The sequence below is a fragment of the Anomalospiza imberbis genome, chromosome 15 (genome assembly GCF_031753505.1).
Source record: "Anomalospiza imberbis isolate Cuckoo-Finch-1a 21T00152 chromosome 15, ASM3175350v1, whole genome shotgun sequence".
NCBI classification, from domain to species: domain Eukaryota; kingdom Metazoa; phylum Chordata; class Aves; order Passeriformes; family Viduidae; genus Anomalospiza; species Anomalospiza imberbis.
In genome coordinates this window covers 17072784-17088624 of record NC_089695.1, presented here as the reverse complement: position 1 = coordinate 17088624, position 15841 = coordinate 17072784, and the positions used below count along the sequence as shown (strand labels likewise).

At 56.8% G+C, this 15841-nt stretch overlaps 1 protein-coding gene and 1 long non-coding RNA gene across 3 annotated transcripts; one reads left to right on the top strand and one right to left on the bottom strand.

Annotated features, from left to right (window-relative positions):
- Positions 1-488: 488 nt before the first annotated feature.
- Positions 489-15451, top strand: SH3TC2 (SH3 domain and tetratricopeptide repeats 2). Of its 2 annotated transcripts, XM_068206192.1 has the most exons (19): positions 489-959; positions 1770-1838; positions 1899-1925; positions 3238-3342; positions 3578-3705; positions 4440-4545; positions 4837-4980; positions 5083-5284; positions 5757-5830; positions 6574-6769; positions 7703-7839; positions 8249-8290; positions 8558-10264; positions 10359-10539; positions 12026-12176; positions 12638-12760; positions 13215-13365; positions 14543-14739; positions 14972-15451. In XM_068206192.1, exons 1-19 carry the CDS (start codon positions 905-907, stop codon positions 15161-15163), a joined length of 3987 nt encoding a protein of 1328 aa, XP_068062293.1. In that variant the 5' UTR covers positions 489-904; the 3' UTR covers positions 15164-15451. The 2 variants fall into 2 exon arrangements, with proteins under 2 accessions (XP_068062293.1, XP_068062292.1); XM_068206191.1 differs by lacking the exon at positions 489-959 and having other exon boundaries at positions 1611-1925.
- Positions 6758-8560, bottom strand: LOC137483249 (uncharacterized). The gene is made up of 3 exons (XR_011004410.1): positions 8146-8560; positions 7441-7536; positions 6758-6907 (listed from the first exon to the last, which is right to left on the bottom strand). It is a non-coding gene; the product is annotated as an uncharacterized lncRNA (long non-coding RNA).
- Positions 15452-15841: the final 390 nt, after the last annotated feature.

Genomic DNA, 15841 nt, shown 5'->3' with positions numbered 1-15841 from the left:
ACCCCTCCCTGCTGGTGTTGGATCTGGGGTTCGGACAGTGCTGCCCCGGGGGTGCCCGCAGTGCCTGGGCTGCAGGACTCACCTGGATGTAGCTGGCAGAGATGCCCGCGGTGCTGCCAGCTGCTCCCACGGTGACACGGGAAAAGCACCGGGCAGGAAGGAGCTCCAGGATCACAGCCAGCCCCGGATGGAGGATGCTGGATGGGCCCCAGCTGCACATCCCCGCAGGTGAGGGAGGGGCGTGCAGGAGCAGCTCTGCCTCTGGAACTGGGGGAGATCAGCTTGGAGGGAGCAGCTGGGAGCTGGGGCAGGCTTGGCAGAGCGGAACTCCCGAGGAGGAATGCCAGGAATGTGCCATGTGGGATGGGCACTGCCCTCCCGGAGGCAGGGTGGAGAAAAGGAGGCTCAGGGGGGGCCCTCCTGGCTCTGCACAGCTCCTGACAGGAGGGGACAGCCGGGGGGTCGGGCTCTGCTCCCAGGGAACAGGGACAGGGGGAGAGGAAATGGTCCCAAGTTGCACCAGGGAGGGTTTGGGTTGGATATCAGGGAAAATTTCCCCTTGGAAAGGCTTGGCAGGCATTGGCACAGCCCATCCAGGACATGGTGGAGTGCCCATTTCTAAGACATCGATGTGGCACTCAGGGACACGGTTTAGTGGTGGCCTTGGCAGTGTTAAGTCTGTGGCCAGACCTGATGACCTCAAAGGCCTTTCCAAACCCAACTGATGCAGTGACTCCATCCCAAGCCCTTCCCTGAGCCCGTGCCCGCCGCCCCCGCCGTGCCAGTGCCCGCTCAAAGGGGACATTGTGCATTGTGGCCGTGCCCAGCCGCGGTGCCGGGCGGGCAGCAAGCAGCCCTGCCTCTGCCAGCCCTCTGCCAGCCCTCCGCTGGTGTCACTGCACGCATGGGCTGCTGCCTGGGGACCCCCTGGCACCAGGACCTGGCGCTGGGATGCACAGGTAAGGTGCCTGTGGGGCTGCGGGAGCTCCTTCCATGGGATGGGGCCCTTGGGGACACTCTGGCGCTGAGCACTGGCCGCTCTGGCTGCTTGCCTTTCCTCTGGGATGGCTCCTGGTGCTCTCTCCTCTTGGACTGGGGTGTGTAGGGAGTGATGCAGGGTGTTTTGGCCAGGGAGGGGACAGGATGACTCTGGGGCTGGTTTATTCCCATGCTGTTGGCTTGTCCCCTCCCTGCCCAGAAGCCCTCCAAGCACAGCCCGTGGGGTGCTGGCATCCCCCAAGGCACCATTCCCGTTCCAGCGTGTCCCAGTGAGCTGGAGGAGGGACATGGCTCAGGGCCAGCCACTGTGGCCATGTGTGCCCCAGCAGAGCCAGGGCCAGAAGGTGCCCTGAGCACCCAGCCCTGGAGGCAGGAGTGCAGCCCTGAGTGCTGAGACCCGGGGCTGGAGCTGTTCCCTGCCCACTGGTACAAAATATTTTGGCACTGAGGAGGTCAGTGAGTCACTGGCACGGCTGGGAACACTCCCCAGCTGCAGTTTCAATTGGCCCCTTGAAAAAAAAGCTCCCAGTTCCCTTTCTGAGCCTGGCTGAAATGAAAATAAACACTGAACCCGTGAGAGCAATCAGAGTGAGCCTTGGCCCCTTCCTGGCTCTGGGGACCCATGGACGGGCCCTGTCCTGCTGCTGGCAGAGGTGGCACGAGCAGTGTCCCACCTGCCACCTCCTGTGGCACATCCCAGGGACACCTCTCAGGCAGGGAGAACCTTGCCAGGGATCCGGACGCTTCTGCCCCCACTCCATGTTCCCCAGGTGAGGAGTGTGAGTCCTGCTGGCCCCGCTCCCCCGAGCTCCTGCCCCGCGGGGACCGCCAGGGACAATGCTGGAGGGACACGAGCACGAACACGGCACTGGGGACACATCCCCAGGGCACGGCATCAGGGAAACATCCCCAGGGCATGGCATCAGGTACCCATCCCCAACCCCATCCCCATCCCCATGGCATGGCTTCAGGGACCCATCCCCATCCCCACCCCCAGGGAATGGCATCAAGGACCCATCCATATCCCCATCCCCATCCCCATCCCCATCCCCATCCCCATCCCTAGGGCATAGCATCAGGGACCCATCCCTACCCCCAGGGAATGGCATCAAGGACCCATCCCCATCCCCATCCCCACCCCTATCCCCAGGGAATGGCACCAGGCACTCACCCCAGGCCCTGCCAGGGTGTGCTGGGCACAGAGAGGGGAGGAGGGCAGCGAGGAGTGGAGCAATGGCAGGAGCCAGCTCAGATTTAGTTCTGCCTCTGCCTCCTTTCACTTCCCCTTCTCCATCTCCTCATGTGGAGGGGACGGAGCTGCCACATGAAATGTTAGACTTTGTTAAATGTAGACCCTTTTCTTTCAAAGCAAAACTTATTCATGACCTGTCCAGCCTTGGGCTGTTCTTTTCTACTTGCTAGCTCTATGTAAGAATTCTATTTCTCTAAATAATAATTCTATTTCTGCATGCAAATATCTATTTATTTGAGTGGCTGGCAAAGCTGGCTCAGTAAAAAGAACTGTAGAGCAGAGTTTTGGTCAAAGAAGTGACTTTGAAAAGCTGCTGCACATTCCAGCTCCACATCTCCAGGTACATGTTTATCTTACAAATCCAGTCTGATTACTGACAAAAACTGGGGTTTTTCTGGTTATCCCTCCACTGCCAATGCAGCTGTGGAAGAGCAGGGCTGGAGTTTTGTGTGCCTCAGCTTTCATTAACATAATTAGCAGCTCAAGTTGCAGGCACTGAATCCTTTATGGCAATAGCTGATGATGTGTGGAGCAGGGAGAATGCTGCTTGGATTTTTGGATACCCAGCAGAGCAGGCAGGGGAGAAAATCTCATTTTGATTTTCAAATTTTTGAACAAAGAGTTTTGCAAGGCCTTGGCTCTCCTGTGCCGGGGAGTTGAGGCCTCCTCCAAAAGAAATCTCTGCTGGGGATTCACCTTTTAAAAGATCTGCTCATCTGGCCAGCAGAAAGGAGGGAAATCCCCTCACTCCAGAGCCACTGCAGCGCTGGAAAAAAAGCCCAACAGGCAGGGAATGATGGATTTAGACCCCATCAATCCTACGGATCTCTCCAGCCTTGAGCATGACTTCAGGGTGGTTCCAGAGTCACACAGTCCCCAGCCAGATGTGCAGGGCTGTTCTCCCAGGAGCTCTCAGCTGAGGCAGGACATCCAAGAGCTCTGCCACAACATTTCCCAGCAGCTCTGCCGTGTCCCCTCCTCTCCAGGCAAGGCTGGGCTGGCAGAGCAGAGCAGCCCCGCTCCCGAGGCAGGACACGGCTCCCCAGACCCCTCTGTGGTGCTGCTGGCTCTCAGGGACACCTTTCCCCCAGGTAAGGAGCTGCCTGTGGCACCTCACAGATTTCCCGGCTCCCCGCCGTGCCTCGGGTCTCACCTTGGTGGCTGAAGGACGAGGACGGGCTGGACTTGTGTTGTGTGAGCATCACAGCCAGCCTGGAGGCTCTGGTGGCCCTGGCAGGGTGGCAGGGGTGGCTCTGGGTGGCAGGGGTGGCTCTGGGTGCCACGGAGCTCCTCCTCCCCTTTCATCCTCCTCTTTCCCCTTCCAAGAGCTCTCGCTCTCCTTCTCCGTGGAGAGCCGCTCCTGCCGGTGCCGCAATTCCCAGCTCCAGGAAGCTGCCAGGAAGAAGCTGTGGGCTCTGGAGAGCGATGACAGAAGTGTCTGTGCCCTGTTCAAGGTACAAACCCTGTGCCAGCATGCCGGCACGCTCCTGGAATGGTGGCAGGTGTGCTGGGGCACCAAACCCAGCTGAGGAGTGTCACCCTGTGACACGAAATAACTCATAGAAGTAGGTTAGATGTAAAAGGAAAGAAAAAGAACTCAAAAAAGCAAAGTTTATTTTCTGACTCTAGTATATATACAACAGCAAAGGTGACAGTGGATTGGAGGGTGAAACTGCCACCTCTCCAACCACACTGGTGAAACCAACAGTCCATCAGTTCTCTCTACTCACAAAGAAGAATGCAAAAACAATCATTATTTACATGAACATGCATGAGAAAACTCAGTTGAAATATGTAAATATCAGAAGGCATAGGAACTTTTCGAAGAACTTTAAAACTCTCAAAAGAACAGGGCGACAGAGGAGCTCCTCCAAGGCCACTGCAGGGGACTCTGGAGGGGACTGGAATGACGGGGAAGATGAACTTGATGGCAAGTGAGCGGCAAAGCTGAGCCTTGTGTTGTTTTGGGGAATCTGAGCCTAAATAGCCAGGAATTCACAGGGCTGGGATCACCAAGTCCATGTCCCTGCTGGAGGTGACAGCTCCGGACAGGCACAGAGTTCTCAGGCTGGGTTTTATATAAACAAATCCCAGCTACAGAGAGGATGCCTGGACTGAACTCTCCTTCCCTGCTGGATTCCAAGGCTCCAGGAGCATCCCTTGATGCTGCTTTGTCTCCCCTGTGCAGGAGCTGTCAGCCAGGCTGGTCTGCATGCAGGCACACGAGGATCGCTTCCTCCTCACCTTCAAAACCGTGGAGGAAGTCTGGAAGTTTTCCACCTATCTGACTTTAGGTAATGTTTCCACGCTCTCAACAGAAAGTGTGAGGAGGGTTTTTGGAGAAGGCATTGCCTGACACTACGGAACTGTAATGTTCAGGGTGGACAGTGAGAAATTAATTAGAAAACTTTGCAATCCGTCGTTTATGAAATCTCTGTTTGGATCAGTGAGAATCAGGAGGATTCCTTTTGGGAAATTTTGGAGACAAAATTAGAAGCTTTTGCCTGACACTTGGAAATCCCCAAGACCCTTCCTGCTGCCTGGGGAAGGAGGTGCTGATCCTGACCCCCCTCTTGGCTTCTCAGGGTACGTGGGGACCTGCCTGGAGCAGCTGCTCTTTGCCCAGGAGTTCTGGCTGGACTGTGCCCTGGTGGAGGACACGGAGCTCAGGGTCACCGTGGATGAGGAGCACCTGGCAACCATCTACATGGATCTGCTCCTCCAGGAAGGTGTGATGGGAATGCACATGTGGGGAATTCCTGAAAATCCTCCAGCAGGGCTGTGCTGGAGCCCCTGATGCACTGATCCAACCTCTGACTCTCCCTCTGCAGGGAACTTTTTCTGCAGGGCAGTGCCTGGCGTCTGCAAGTTGGAGCAGGAGGGAGAGGAGGGTCTGCAGCTCTGCAGGAACGAGCTGATCCATGTCAAGAGCGTTGGACAGGATTCCAAATGGGAAGGGATGTCCCTGCTGACGGGGCAGCGAGGCGTGGTGCCCATGACAGCTCTGGAGCCAATACCTCACCCCTTTTACCAGTAAGTGGTGAATTCAAGGGCTCAAACCAGGATTCTTTCCTGATCCTGATGCATGACTGGCACCAAGACTGGCTGTCAAACTCCTCTTGCCCCTGGCAAAGGGCAAGAGCCTCACAATTCCGTGAGGATATTTCCAGGAGGATCCACACTAGGCATAAAGACTGGAATCAGTGCATTCTCTGTCAATGGGACACAGCAAGGACATGCTCCTACTTCAGATGCAGTTTTTGTAAGCTATTGATTGAGGCCATACATGAGGTTATCTCTGATTAACAGATGAAGAAGTGGCAGAAAAAATTCAGGCAATGCTAGCCAAAGTGGGGCTTCACATTGGTCACCTGGCTGAGCCTTTTACTTGGAGAAAGATGGCAAATTTATCCTGCTCTTCCCCTGTGGTGTGACACCATCCCTGGGCTGGCCTGAGGTCAGGAGTGCTCACAGAGGACCAGTGAGGGTCCTTTTTGCCTTGCAGGTGGTTCCTGAGGAATTATGCTGTGAGTTTTGGCCTCTCCCAGGAGATCAGCGGGACGAGCTCTCAGGCCATTGGTGAGTGGCACCTGTGCAAGGCACTGTCCCAGGGCTGGGCACAGCTCAAAACCCGGGTTTGGCCACCGATGAGCACAATTCCATTTGTTGTTCTGGGACTGACCCCACTCGAGCAGCTCTAAGGGAATGCTCCATCTCTGGACTCTCTGGAATGCAGATCAGAAGTTGCAAACCACGTTCTGGGGAACACAGAGAGCAGAGAGCTGCTGGTGACACCCTTCTGCCACTGACCTTTCCCTGTCCCACTTCAGGTTTATGTTTCTTTTAATTCTTTCAGGAGTGAGGTTTCTAATCATGAGGTTCTCACCTTGTGCTCACATGAAACCTGTGCCCACCACCCAGCCCTTAACCCCAGTCCAGTCCAGCTCAGAGCAAGCTGGACACAGGAGGTCCCTGCAGGTGTGAGTTTGTCATGTAGGGATGGACATTTGCACTGTCCAGGATTTCACTCCTGGCAGAGTTGAGATAGGACAGTGTCTGTGAAAGTTCATATTTCCAGTCACCTTCCAGGCTGCAGCTTGCAGAGGTGTGGAGTTTATCCATCCCTCTTTTATTTTGTATTATAATCCACTTCTCAAGGAGAAACGACAGAGAGCTGGATCCAAGATCACAATAAATCTTAAAGGAGAGAGAGGCAGCCCTCTCCAGCTGGAATCACGGCCTCTCCCTGCCCAGGTATTTTCCAGTGAGGAGGTTTTAGCAGGGATCCCACCAAAATTCCTTTTTTTGCCTTGGTTTCCCAGTCAGAGGCAGGTGCATCGCCACCAAGGACCACAGAGGAGCAGCGTGGGATGAGCTGAGCTTCTCCAGAGGAGACGCCATAGAAATCATTGGCTTCTTCATCCCTGGGCTGCCCTGGTTTGTGGGCAAATCCCTCAGCACCAGAAGCATTGGCTTCGTTCCCACCCAACACGTAAATCCCGAGCCTTGCGAACCTCTGTGAGTTTATTTCAATTAAATTCTGGAGAAAAGGGAGGGGAGGCTCCAAATCCCACCTCAAGGCTGTGTGAGAGCCTAGGGCAGGTGATTCCCTTTGCAGGACCTTCACAGAGGGTGAGTCTGAGGTGTGAGCAGAATCTTTGGCCAGGCTCTGCTGCAGCCCAGACAAAGAAATTGCATTTCAGTTGCCTCAGGTGATTCTTGGAGAGGAATAGACCCAGCCCTGGGCTAATCTGGCTTCCTGCAAGCTGGCTTCCCAGTTTGTCCTAGAAATGTCTTCAGTTTGTAGCTCTGAGGGGCTGGGAGCCTGGCAAGGGTGAGGAGAGCATTCCCTGCCGAGGAAACAAATCCTGCTTTCCTTCCTCCTGCCCTGGGTGTGGGGGCAGAGTGGCCACTGGCACAGAGCAGAATTCCACACCCTCCGAAGGACACAGCAAGAGCTGTCCAGGGAGGGAGGGTGGTAAATCCCACCCTGACTCAGCAGCAGTCTCTGTTGGTGGCTTCCATTCGATGGCCATCCCAAAAGGCTTCTCCAGGAGTGTGTGTAGGAGTCTGCTGGGCTTTCCCCTCCCAGAGTCACTCAAGCTGAGTTGTAGCACTTTTCTCTGACACTCCAGAAGGGACAGAGCAGATCAGGTGGTATCCTGTGGCTTCTGGATTTCAAAAACGACCAAATAGGTCCTTTCTTCTGGTGCCTTTCTGTTCCTTCGTGGAGAACCTGGATGGGCAAGGTGTCCAAAATCCTGTGTTCATCTGCAGCACAACTTCTGTGCTGGGAGGAAGAGAAGGGATGGGAAAACTTCCCATCCCATCCCATCCCATCCCATCCCATCCCATCCCATCCCATCCCATCCCATCCCACCCCACCCCACGGGCCAGCTGCAGTGGCAGGGGCCGGGGACACGCTGACTCTGTTCTCCTGCCCCACCCCAGGGGAAAGGGCTTTGTGTTTCTGAGCGAAGAGGAGAAGTCCCCAGTGCTGCACATCCCCTGCAATGGTGACGAGCAGCACTTTGCCACCCTCCTGGGGGACCTGGCGCACACTGACATCACCTCTGTGTACAGGCTGGGTGAGTGTCCCCTCTCCTCATATCCCAGTCCCTGCATCCCTGTGGAGAGCTGGGCAGGGCCTGGAGAGCCCCAAGACCATGGGAGTGCAGTGGAGGCAACTTCTGGGGTGGAGGCAGCACAAACCCATGCTCAGCCTGGTGATGGAGGCTGGAGGTGTCCTCAGGATGTGGCCTTGCCATGCTGGAGTCTGTAGGGACCTTCTCTGCTGCCAGGGCAGCTCCTGAGCTGGGATTCACCCTGGCAGATGCTGCTCTCCACTGAGCCTGGCCTGAAGGACCAGGGTCAGGGTTTTTGGGGGCTCTCACTTTCTCTGTTCTGGCTGGGTGGCTTTGGGACTTCAGCTGGTTTCTGCACATTGACACCGACCAAGGATTTGGGGTTTTGTTTTCTGTTTGTCTCTTTGCACAGCTGGGTTTGAACCCACAGCCGTGTTCCCACAAGTGCCACCAGGTGAGTATGAGGAGGGGACGGAGGGGGAGGCTTTGGTGATGGCTTCTGAGGGTGAATTTGGACAGGAGGAAACATCAGAGAATGGTTTGGGTCGGGAGCAACCTCAAAAGTCATCCAGCCCCACCCTTTGCCATGGTCAGGGACACCTTCCACTATCCTAGGTTTCTCCAAGTCTTGTCCAGCCTGGCCTTGGACACTTCCAGGGGTGGGGCGGCCACAGGGAATACTTTCTTCCTGATCCCACTGTGGTTTCCCTGTCCTTTCCAGAGGCTGCTCTCCATGGCAGTAGAGAAATCCAAGTGCTCCAGTCCTGGGAGGAAATCAATGACTGGGCTACCAGCAGCACCTCAGAGCTGTCCAGCCCAGGCAGTGAAACAGCCCCTGCCACCCTGGAAGATGTTCTCCTGGAGAAGCTGGACGACTTGGATTATCCCAAATTCTTCATCGACCTCAACGCTGGACACATGGAGGATGCTGATGTCTTTGATCCCATATTGACCTTCCTCAACCAAGACAGTTTCGTGCCCAGTTTTCAAAGCTTTTATGATCTCAGCTTTTCCTTTCTCCACTCCACTTTTTATGGTTTCTCTGATGAGGATGAACTGGTCCTGTACCTCGAGACTTCCCGGAACTGGGCCAAGAGGACCCGTTCAGTTTGGGCTCACGTCAGGCTCTGTTTCCTCTTGGGTAAGCTCTGCATCAAAAAGGTCAAGTTCTCCCAGGCCCGGGTGTACTTTGAGGAAGCCATGAGTGTCCTGGACAGGGGTTTTGGGGACCTGCCCCTGCTGGCAGCGCTGCACGTGAGCCTCACCTCCATCTACCTGAAGCAGAACATGAAGCACAAGTTCTCCTCCCTGCTGGGGAAAACGGTGACCCTGCTCGTGTGCCTGCCTGGCCGCTCCTTCAGCTCGGAGAACGAGCTGGAGCTCCTCACCTACATCCTGAGGGAATCCATCGCTGTGGGCAACGCTCCGCTGGAGGCCCGGATCTGCTTCCTCATTGCCAAGCTCTTCCTGCAGCTGGGCAGAACCGAGGAGGTGCTGCCCTTTTTGGAGCACCTCCAGTGTCTCAGCACCACCTGGCTCAGCCCAGGCACCCGTGCTGGGCCACTGGATGCCACTGCCACCTTGGGTTACCTCTATGACAAGAAGTGCCTGCCAAACATCGCGCTGGCCTCCGTCAGGTCCTTTGCTCCCAGCAGCACCAAGGGGACACCGACCCCCATCTGGAGAGCTGGCTTCATCCTCCAGAGTGCTTCCAAGCTCCTGGGGAAGCAGCAGCTGGGCAGGAGCAGCATCCCAGCGCTGGCTTGTCTGTCCCTGACGCAAGCGCTGCAGTTCTGCTGCGAGAGCAGGGCCGTGCCCATGCAGAGGACGCTCTGTGCCATCCTGTCCAGGACGTGCCTCCAGCACGGGCTGCTGGATGGGGCCGTTCGTTACGCAGCCAGGGCGGTAGCCCTGGGCAGATTGCTGGGGGAGGAGGAGGCGTTTGAGTCCTCGCTGTCCTTGGGCTGGGTGTACCTCCTGCAGCAGCGGCCGGGCCCTGCCGGGGACGTCCTGCGGCAGCTGCTGCGCTCCCTGCGCGGCACGGCCAGCGAGACCCCTGGCGGGGCCGTGCACAACCTGCTGGCCATGGCCCTCGGGGCCCAGGGGCACGTCCAGGAGGCCGCAGAGAACTTCCTGAGGGCCCTGCACAAGGCCAAGGAGACGGGCAACAGGAGGAATCAGGCCGTGTCCCTGGCTAACCTGGGCCAGCTGAGCCTCTCGTGTGGGGCCGCCCAGCTGGCTGAGCTCTACCTGCTGTGGTCAGTGCGGCTCTACGCCGAGCTCCAGGGACACCAGGAGCTGGACATGGAGCTGGCGCAGGTGCTGCTGTGGCTGGCACAGGCCATGGTGGACAGGCAGAGGATGGAAGATGCCAAACTCTGCTATGAACTGGCGCTGGGGTTTGCCCTGAAGTGGCAGAACCTGAGGAGTGAGTACAGGGGGGAGACGGGCAGTGTTGGACCCCGCCAGGTGCCCAACGCTGTCCCCTGAGCTGTCCTTCTCCCTGTCCCTGTGCCACACAGGTCAGCTGCACGTCACGGAGCGACTGTGCCACTTCTACAGCAGAGTGTGCCCCGACCTGCAGGCCTGCATCACCTACCACGAGCACTGGGCGTCCTTGGCACGGCAGCTGCAGGACAGGGAGCTGGAGGCCAGTGCCAGGCAGGCCCTCAGCCAGCTCTACCAGGCTTTGGGCACACCTGAGTGAGTGGCTGGGGCTGTGCCATGCTGCCAGAGTGCAGTGGCTTTCCTGGGGTGCCCCTCGAGCAGGGTGTGGTGGCTCCATCTGCCCCACAGTTCTGGTTCTGAGATTTATGAGCTGTCAGCTGTGCTCTGAGAAGGAGCAGCTCAATGTCAACCAGAGCTGGGCAAACATTGTCCCAGACAGAGCTGGAGTCTGGCCAAACAAAGTTTTCCAGGACACATCCAGCCTTCAGCAGGGTGACAGGGAATTCATTGCTTCCTTTGGAAGCTTATCCCAATGATTAATCACCACTCCCCAGCAAGAACAGGCTCCTTATCTGCTCTTTGAGTAAGTCTGGTTGCAGCCTCCAGCTGCCAAGGCTGCCCTTCCCATATCTGCTGTGATATTGTCCCCAGGGAGGGACCCACAGGAGGTGCTTAAAACCCACAGGAGGTACTTAAAACCCGATATCAGCTCACCTTTAATCTCCTGCCTTACACTGCAGGATGAGAGGAGAGGAGAGGAGAGGAGAGGAGAGGAGAGGAGAGGAGAGGAGAGGAGAGGAGAGGAGAGGAGAGGAGAGGAGAGGAGAGGAGAGGAGAGGAGAGGAGAGGAGAGGAGAGGAGAGGAGAGGAGAGGAGAGGAGAGGAGAGGAGAGGAGAGCTGGGACAGGCCACACACCTTGAAGGCAATCACATCAAAGAGTGGAGAGCCAGTTCCCAGTCCCAGAAGGACACATGGGCAGGACTGTCCCTAGCTGGGAGGTTCACCTCCCCAGCCAGGTCACGGTGAGTGCAGGGGGAAGGTATTTAGGGAGCAGATGCCTGTCATGTGAACGGTGCTATTTAGGATCACAAAGCACCCCATTCCCTGGGCTCCCAGGACAGCTGGGCCTGCCTGCCAGCAGCAGAGACACCAAGCAAACAAACTGCCCTGGACACTGCTGGCTCTCCCTTCCCCACAGCTGACTCTGTGTCCAGCCCTCTGGCTCGTCCCACAGCCTGGCCCGGGGTGCTCCAGTGACCAGGGGCTGGAAAAGGGGCTTGGACATGGAGCCAGAGCTCTCTCCATGGCTGCACAAGGGACAAACACCAGGCAAAGGTGTGGGTTTGGTTGCCAGGTGCTGTCTGGGAGACGTAAGTACAAGCATTCCCTCCCATGTGGAGCTGGGAGTGACTTTAGGACTCTGTTTAAGGAGGCAAAATGGGTTTGTGGGTGACCTGGATGAAGCCCTCTTAATCACCCAGGGATGAGGAGCAGCCTGAGTGGGACCACTGGTGTCCTGAATTGTCCTAAGGTGGCCAAATGCCCATTTAACCTGAGCATTAAAGCATGGAGACATCCATGATCCTACCAGGACACGTTGCTCAGAGCTGACAATGTCCTTTGGTCCCCAGCCTTTGGTAAATACAGGAGGAGAGGGCAGGGGGTCATTGCCATGGGGAGGTGGCTTGGGGACAGCTCTGTGACTCCTCTGGGGTGGCTTTTTGCCTGTGTCCATCACAGGGCTTTGAGACAATCCCTGGACTGCACCAAGCAGAGCCTGAGGATCTTCATCGACCTCGAGGAGGCTGCGAAGGCAGCAGAGGCCTGGCTGCAGGCAGGAAAACTCTATTATCTTCTGCAGGAGGATGAGCTGGTGGAAATGTACTTCCAGGTATGGAGGGGGTGGCTGGAGCTGTGCCATGCATTCCCATCACAGCCTTTTGGGGCTGGGAAACCTGGAAGGGAAAGTTCCGAGCACTGTAAACCTGCTGCTGGAAGGAGGAGCTCTTGTCTTACCCTCAGGCACTGAATTTCCTCTCTTTCTTTCCATCCACTAAGTTTAGAGGATTTTGGGGTGAAAAGAGGGGAATTCATTGAGTCAGAAAGTGATGTGGGAGTGCCAAAAGAAGCTGGAGGTGCCAAGTGAGCAGTTCCCATTGAAATATCCATAAATAAGGGATAAGTGCCAGGGAAGCCCTTGGAGTTGAAGACTTCTGGCACCTCTCCATCTCCAGCATTATTTTATCAGCTGAGCTGCAAAGTGGAAGAGCAGCTCCTAAAATCTGGGGTTTATTTAATCACACCAATGTCTCTGCCTTTCCAAATGTCACTCCAGCCCCTTTTTCCTTCCAGGCAGCCATCCAGACTGCTCTGAAAGGGGACAACTTCTCCTTGGCCATGGATCTCTATGAGAAAGCAGGTGACACCTTCTTCAATGGCAGCCGGAACAGGGCCCGGGCAGTGGAGTTTTACAGGGTATGGAGCCCTCTGAGCATTTCTGTCCCTGTGTCCTCACAGGGTAGTGGCTGGGGGGGCTTTGCCCCAAGGATGGAGGGTGGAGAGGGATGGGGTGATCCTGAGGGTGCCACAGTGGGAGGAGCACAGGTTTGTAAAAAAACACAGAGATCGTTTGGGACTGGGAGAAGGCTCCTTCTGTTACAGATCCTGGTGGTGTTAAGTGTGAGCTGGTCACTCCTGGGTACACCCAGTCAGAATTCCAGGCACCCAAGGAAGGGCAGAGATGTGAGGCTCAGGCTTTGAGAGCCACGCTCTGGGATTTAAAACTCATTTTCAAGGGAAATAAGGGACTAAGACCTAAACCTGCAGTGCCCATCCCCTGCTTTGGTCCTTGTCCTGCTGCTCTGCCCCCCCTCTCAGGCAGTGCTGATCCCTCCAGGAACATCCTGAACTCACAACTCTCTCTCCTTAGGGAGGTGCAGTGCCCTTGGCCAGGAAGCTCAAGGCCACCCAGACAGAGCTGCGGCTGTTCAATAAACTGGCAGAGCTGCAGATCAGCCTGCAGGGCTACGAGAAGGCTCTGGAGTTTGCCACGCTGGCAGCCAGGCTCAGCCTCAGGGTCGGTGAGTGATTTACACCCAAAAGTTACTGGGAGTTACTGGGCAGTGGGTGATTTTTTGGGGGAGCCACTGAATCTTGTGGATGAGAACAAGATCTATGTGAAAAGGGGATCTCCTGCTTTCCTAACACTGCTGGACCTACTCTTACCCAAAGTCAAGACATCTTTTTAAGGCCACTTCCCTTTTTTTCAGCAGAGGGTTTTTGTTACCCCACAGCACAGGAAGTCTGGTGAAAGCCCAGGACTCAGCAGTTCCTCTCTGTCCTGGTTCTGCTAAAAACCTCACCCCTTCCCATTACAGAAATAGCTTGGATGGGCAAAATGCCAGCTTAAATGTCTGGGATGGTACCAGTCTTGTAACAGCCTCTTCTACCACCCAAAAAAATCCCCTGGCTGAATGATAGTCCTGGGCCAATCTGTCCAGCTGTGGCATCAACCACCCTGCCCATGGCTCTGTTTTCTCTCAGAGGTATCCATGCCCCCAGGCTGCTGAGAAAATGCATCCAAAGTGGCTCAGCAGGGCTGGGGATGGATTGAGCTGGATCAGCAACTTTTCCAGGACATCCATGGCAGGAGCTGGTTGATCCCACCCCTCTCTCTTCCAGGAGATCCATGGCAGGAGCTGGTTGATCCCACCCCTCTCTCTTCCAGGAGATCCATGGCAGGAGCTGGTTGATCCCACCCCTGTGTTTTCCAGGGGATCCATGGCAGGAGCTGGTTGCTCCCACCTGTCTCTTCCAGGGGATCCATGGCAGGAGCTGGTTGATCCCACCCCTCTTTTCCAGGGGACCAGCTGCAGGATCTGGTTGATCCCACCCCTCTTTTCCTGGGGACCAGCTGCAGGAGCTGATTGATCCCACCCCTCTTTTCCAGGGGACCAGCTGCAGGAGCTGGTTGATCCCACCCCTCTTTTCCAGGGGACCAGCTGCAGGAGCTGGTTGATCCCACCCCTCTTTTCCAGGGGACCAGCTGCAGGAGCTGGTTGATCCCACCCCTCTTTTCCTGGGGACCAGCTGCAGGAGCTGGTTGATCCCACCCCTCTTTTCCAGGGGACCAGCTGCAGGAGCTGGTTGATCCCACCCCTCTTTTCCAGGGGACCAGCTGCAGGAGCTGGTTGATCCCACCCCTCTTTTCCAGGGGACCAGCTGCAGGAGCTGGTTGATCACACCCCTCTTTTCCAGGGGACCAGCTGCAGGAGCTGGTTGCCTTCCACCGCCTGGCCACAGCCTATGACTTGCTGCACATGCACGAGATGGCCGAGGATTGCTACCTGAAGACCCTGGCCATGCGTCCCCCCGTGCTGCAGAGCTCAGCAGAGGCCCTGTACTACTGCAAGGTCTACTGGCACCTGGGCAACCTGACTCTGCACAAGCTGAAGGTAAGAAAGGAGCCCTCCCGTGGTGCTGTGCCCTGGACAGAGAGCTGAGGGTGGAGGTCGCATCTTCTGGCTTTGAAGCGGGGAAGGTAATTTGGAAAGAAGTGCTGGCACTTAGCAGCATTCCAGTGACATCAGGTGTCCCTGGGTCCTGCCTGGACCCCCCAGGCTCTGCTCCAGTTCTCTCCTGCCTCCTGAGGTCCTTCCTAACGCCTGTGCCCTGCTTTCTGCTCAGGACGAACAGGATGCAGCCTCCTACTTCCTGCTGGCCCTCGCCGCAGCCGCTGAGCTGGGAGACCAGGAGCTGCAAGCCCTGCTCCGTGCCAAGCTGGGTGCCATCCCCGGAGCCCCAGGGGGACCTGAGGGCACGCCAGGCTGTGCCACAGACCGGCCCCGGTGGCTGAGTGAAGGTGGCCATGTGGTGTGACCCGTCTGCCACCCTGGGGACACCAGTGGAGCCATCCAGCAGCACCGTGCAAGGTCCGTGTGCTCTCCAGGACAGGCCCAGGAGAGGTCCTGCACCACGTCCTGAGGAGCTGGAAGGGTTTGGGCTCCTCCTCCCAAGCACTTGGGACCCTGCCCTTGTTTCTCAGGAGCAGGGCTGTGCCCAGAGCGGAGGTGGCACAGCCAGGGCAGGATCAGGCCCCAGCAGTGGTGCTGGAGCTGGGGGTGCAGCAGGGCAGAGCTCCTGGTGGGGGTTCAGAAGTGCCCTGCTCGGGATGGGGACTGGGGGGTGCTGCTGTGTGCTTGTCCCCACAGCTGCCCCACGCCTTGCAGCAGCTCAGCCCGACCCAAACGTGTTTGAAATAGCAACTCCTTTATTTACACCTGGTTTTTATCCTCATCTGCTCCATGAGGTCTGTGCTGACGCCTCTGCCAAACCCCTCTCCTGTAAAAAGCACCACCAAAGCTTTTGGCAGTGAGGGACAGAATTAGGGAAGTGAGGAGGAATAAAGGAGCTGGTCCAGCCTCATCTGGGGGCAGAAAAGAACTGCTCAGGGGGAGGCAGAGCCCACCCTCACCCCAGCCCTGCCACCCATCCTCCGGGTCCAGAGCAGGAGCACAGGAACGGGGAGCTGCTGGAGTCCCATCCCTGCAGGTGACA

Bases quoted from the DNA above. Each gene is read 5' to 3' on its own strand.
- SH3TC2 (XM_068206191.1), top strand. From the start codon at position 1,622: ATGGACGGGCCCTGTCCTGCTGCTGGCAGAGGTGGCACGAGCAGTGTC. The intron at 4,546-4,836 runs GTAATGTTTCCA...TTGGCTTCTCAG, and splicing joins TTCCACCTATCTGACTTTAG to GGTACGTGGGGACCTGCCTG. The intron at 4,981-5,082 runs GTGTGATGGGAA...CTCCCTCTGCAG, and splicing joins GGATCTGCTCCTCCAGGAAG to GGAACTTTTTCTGCAGGGCA.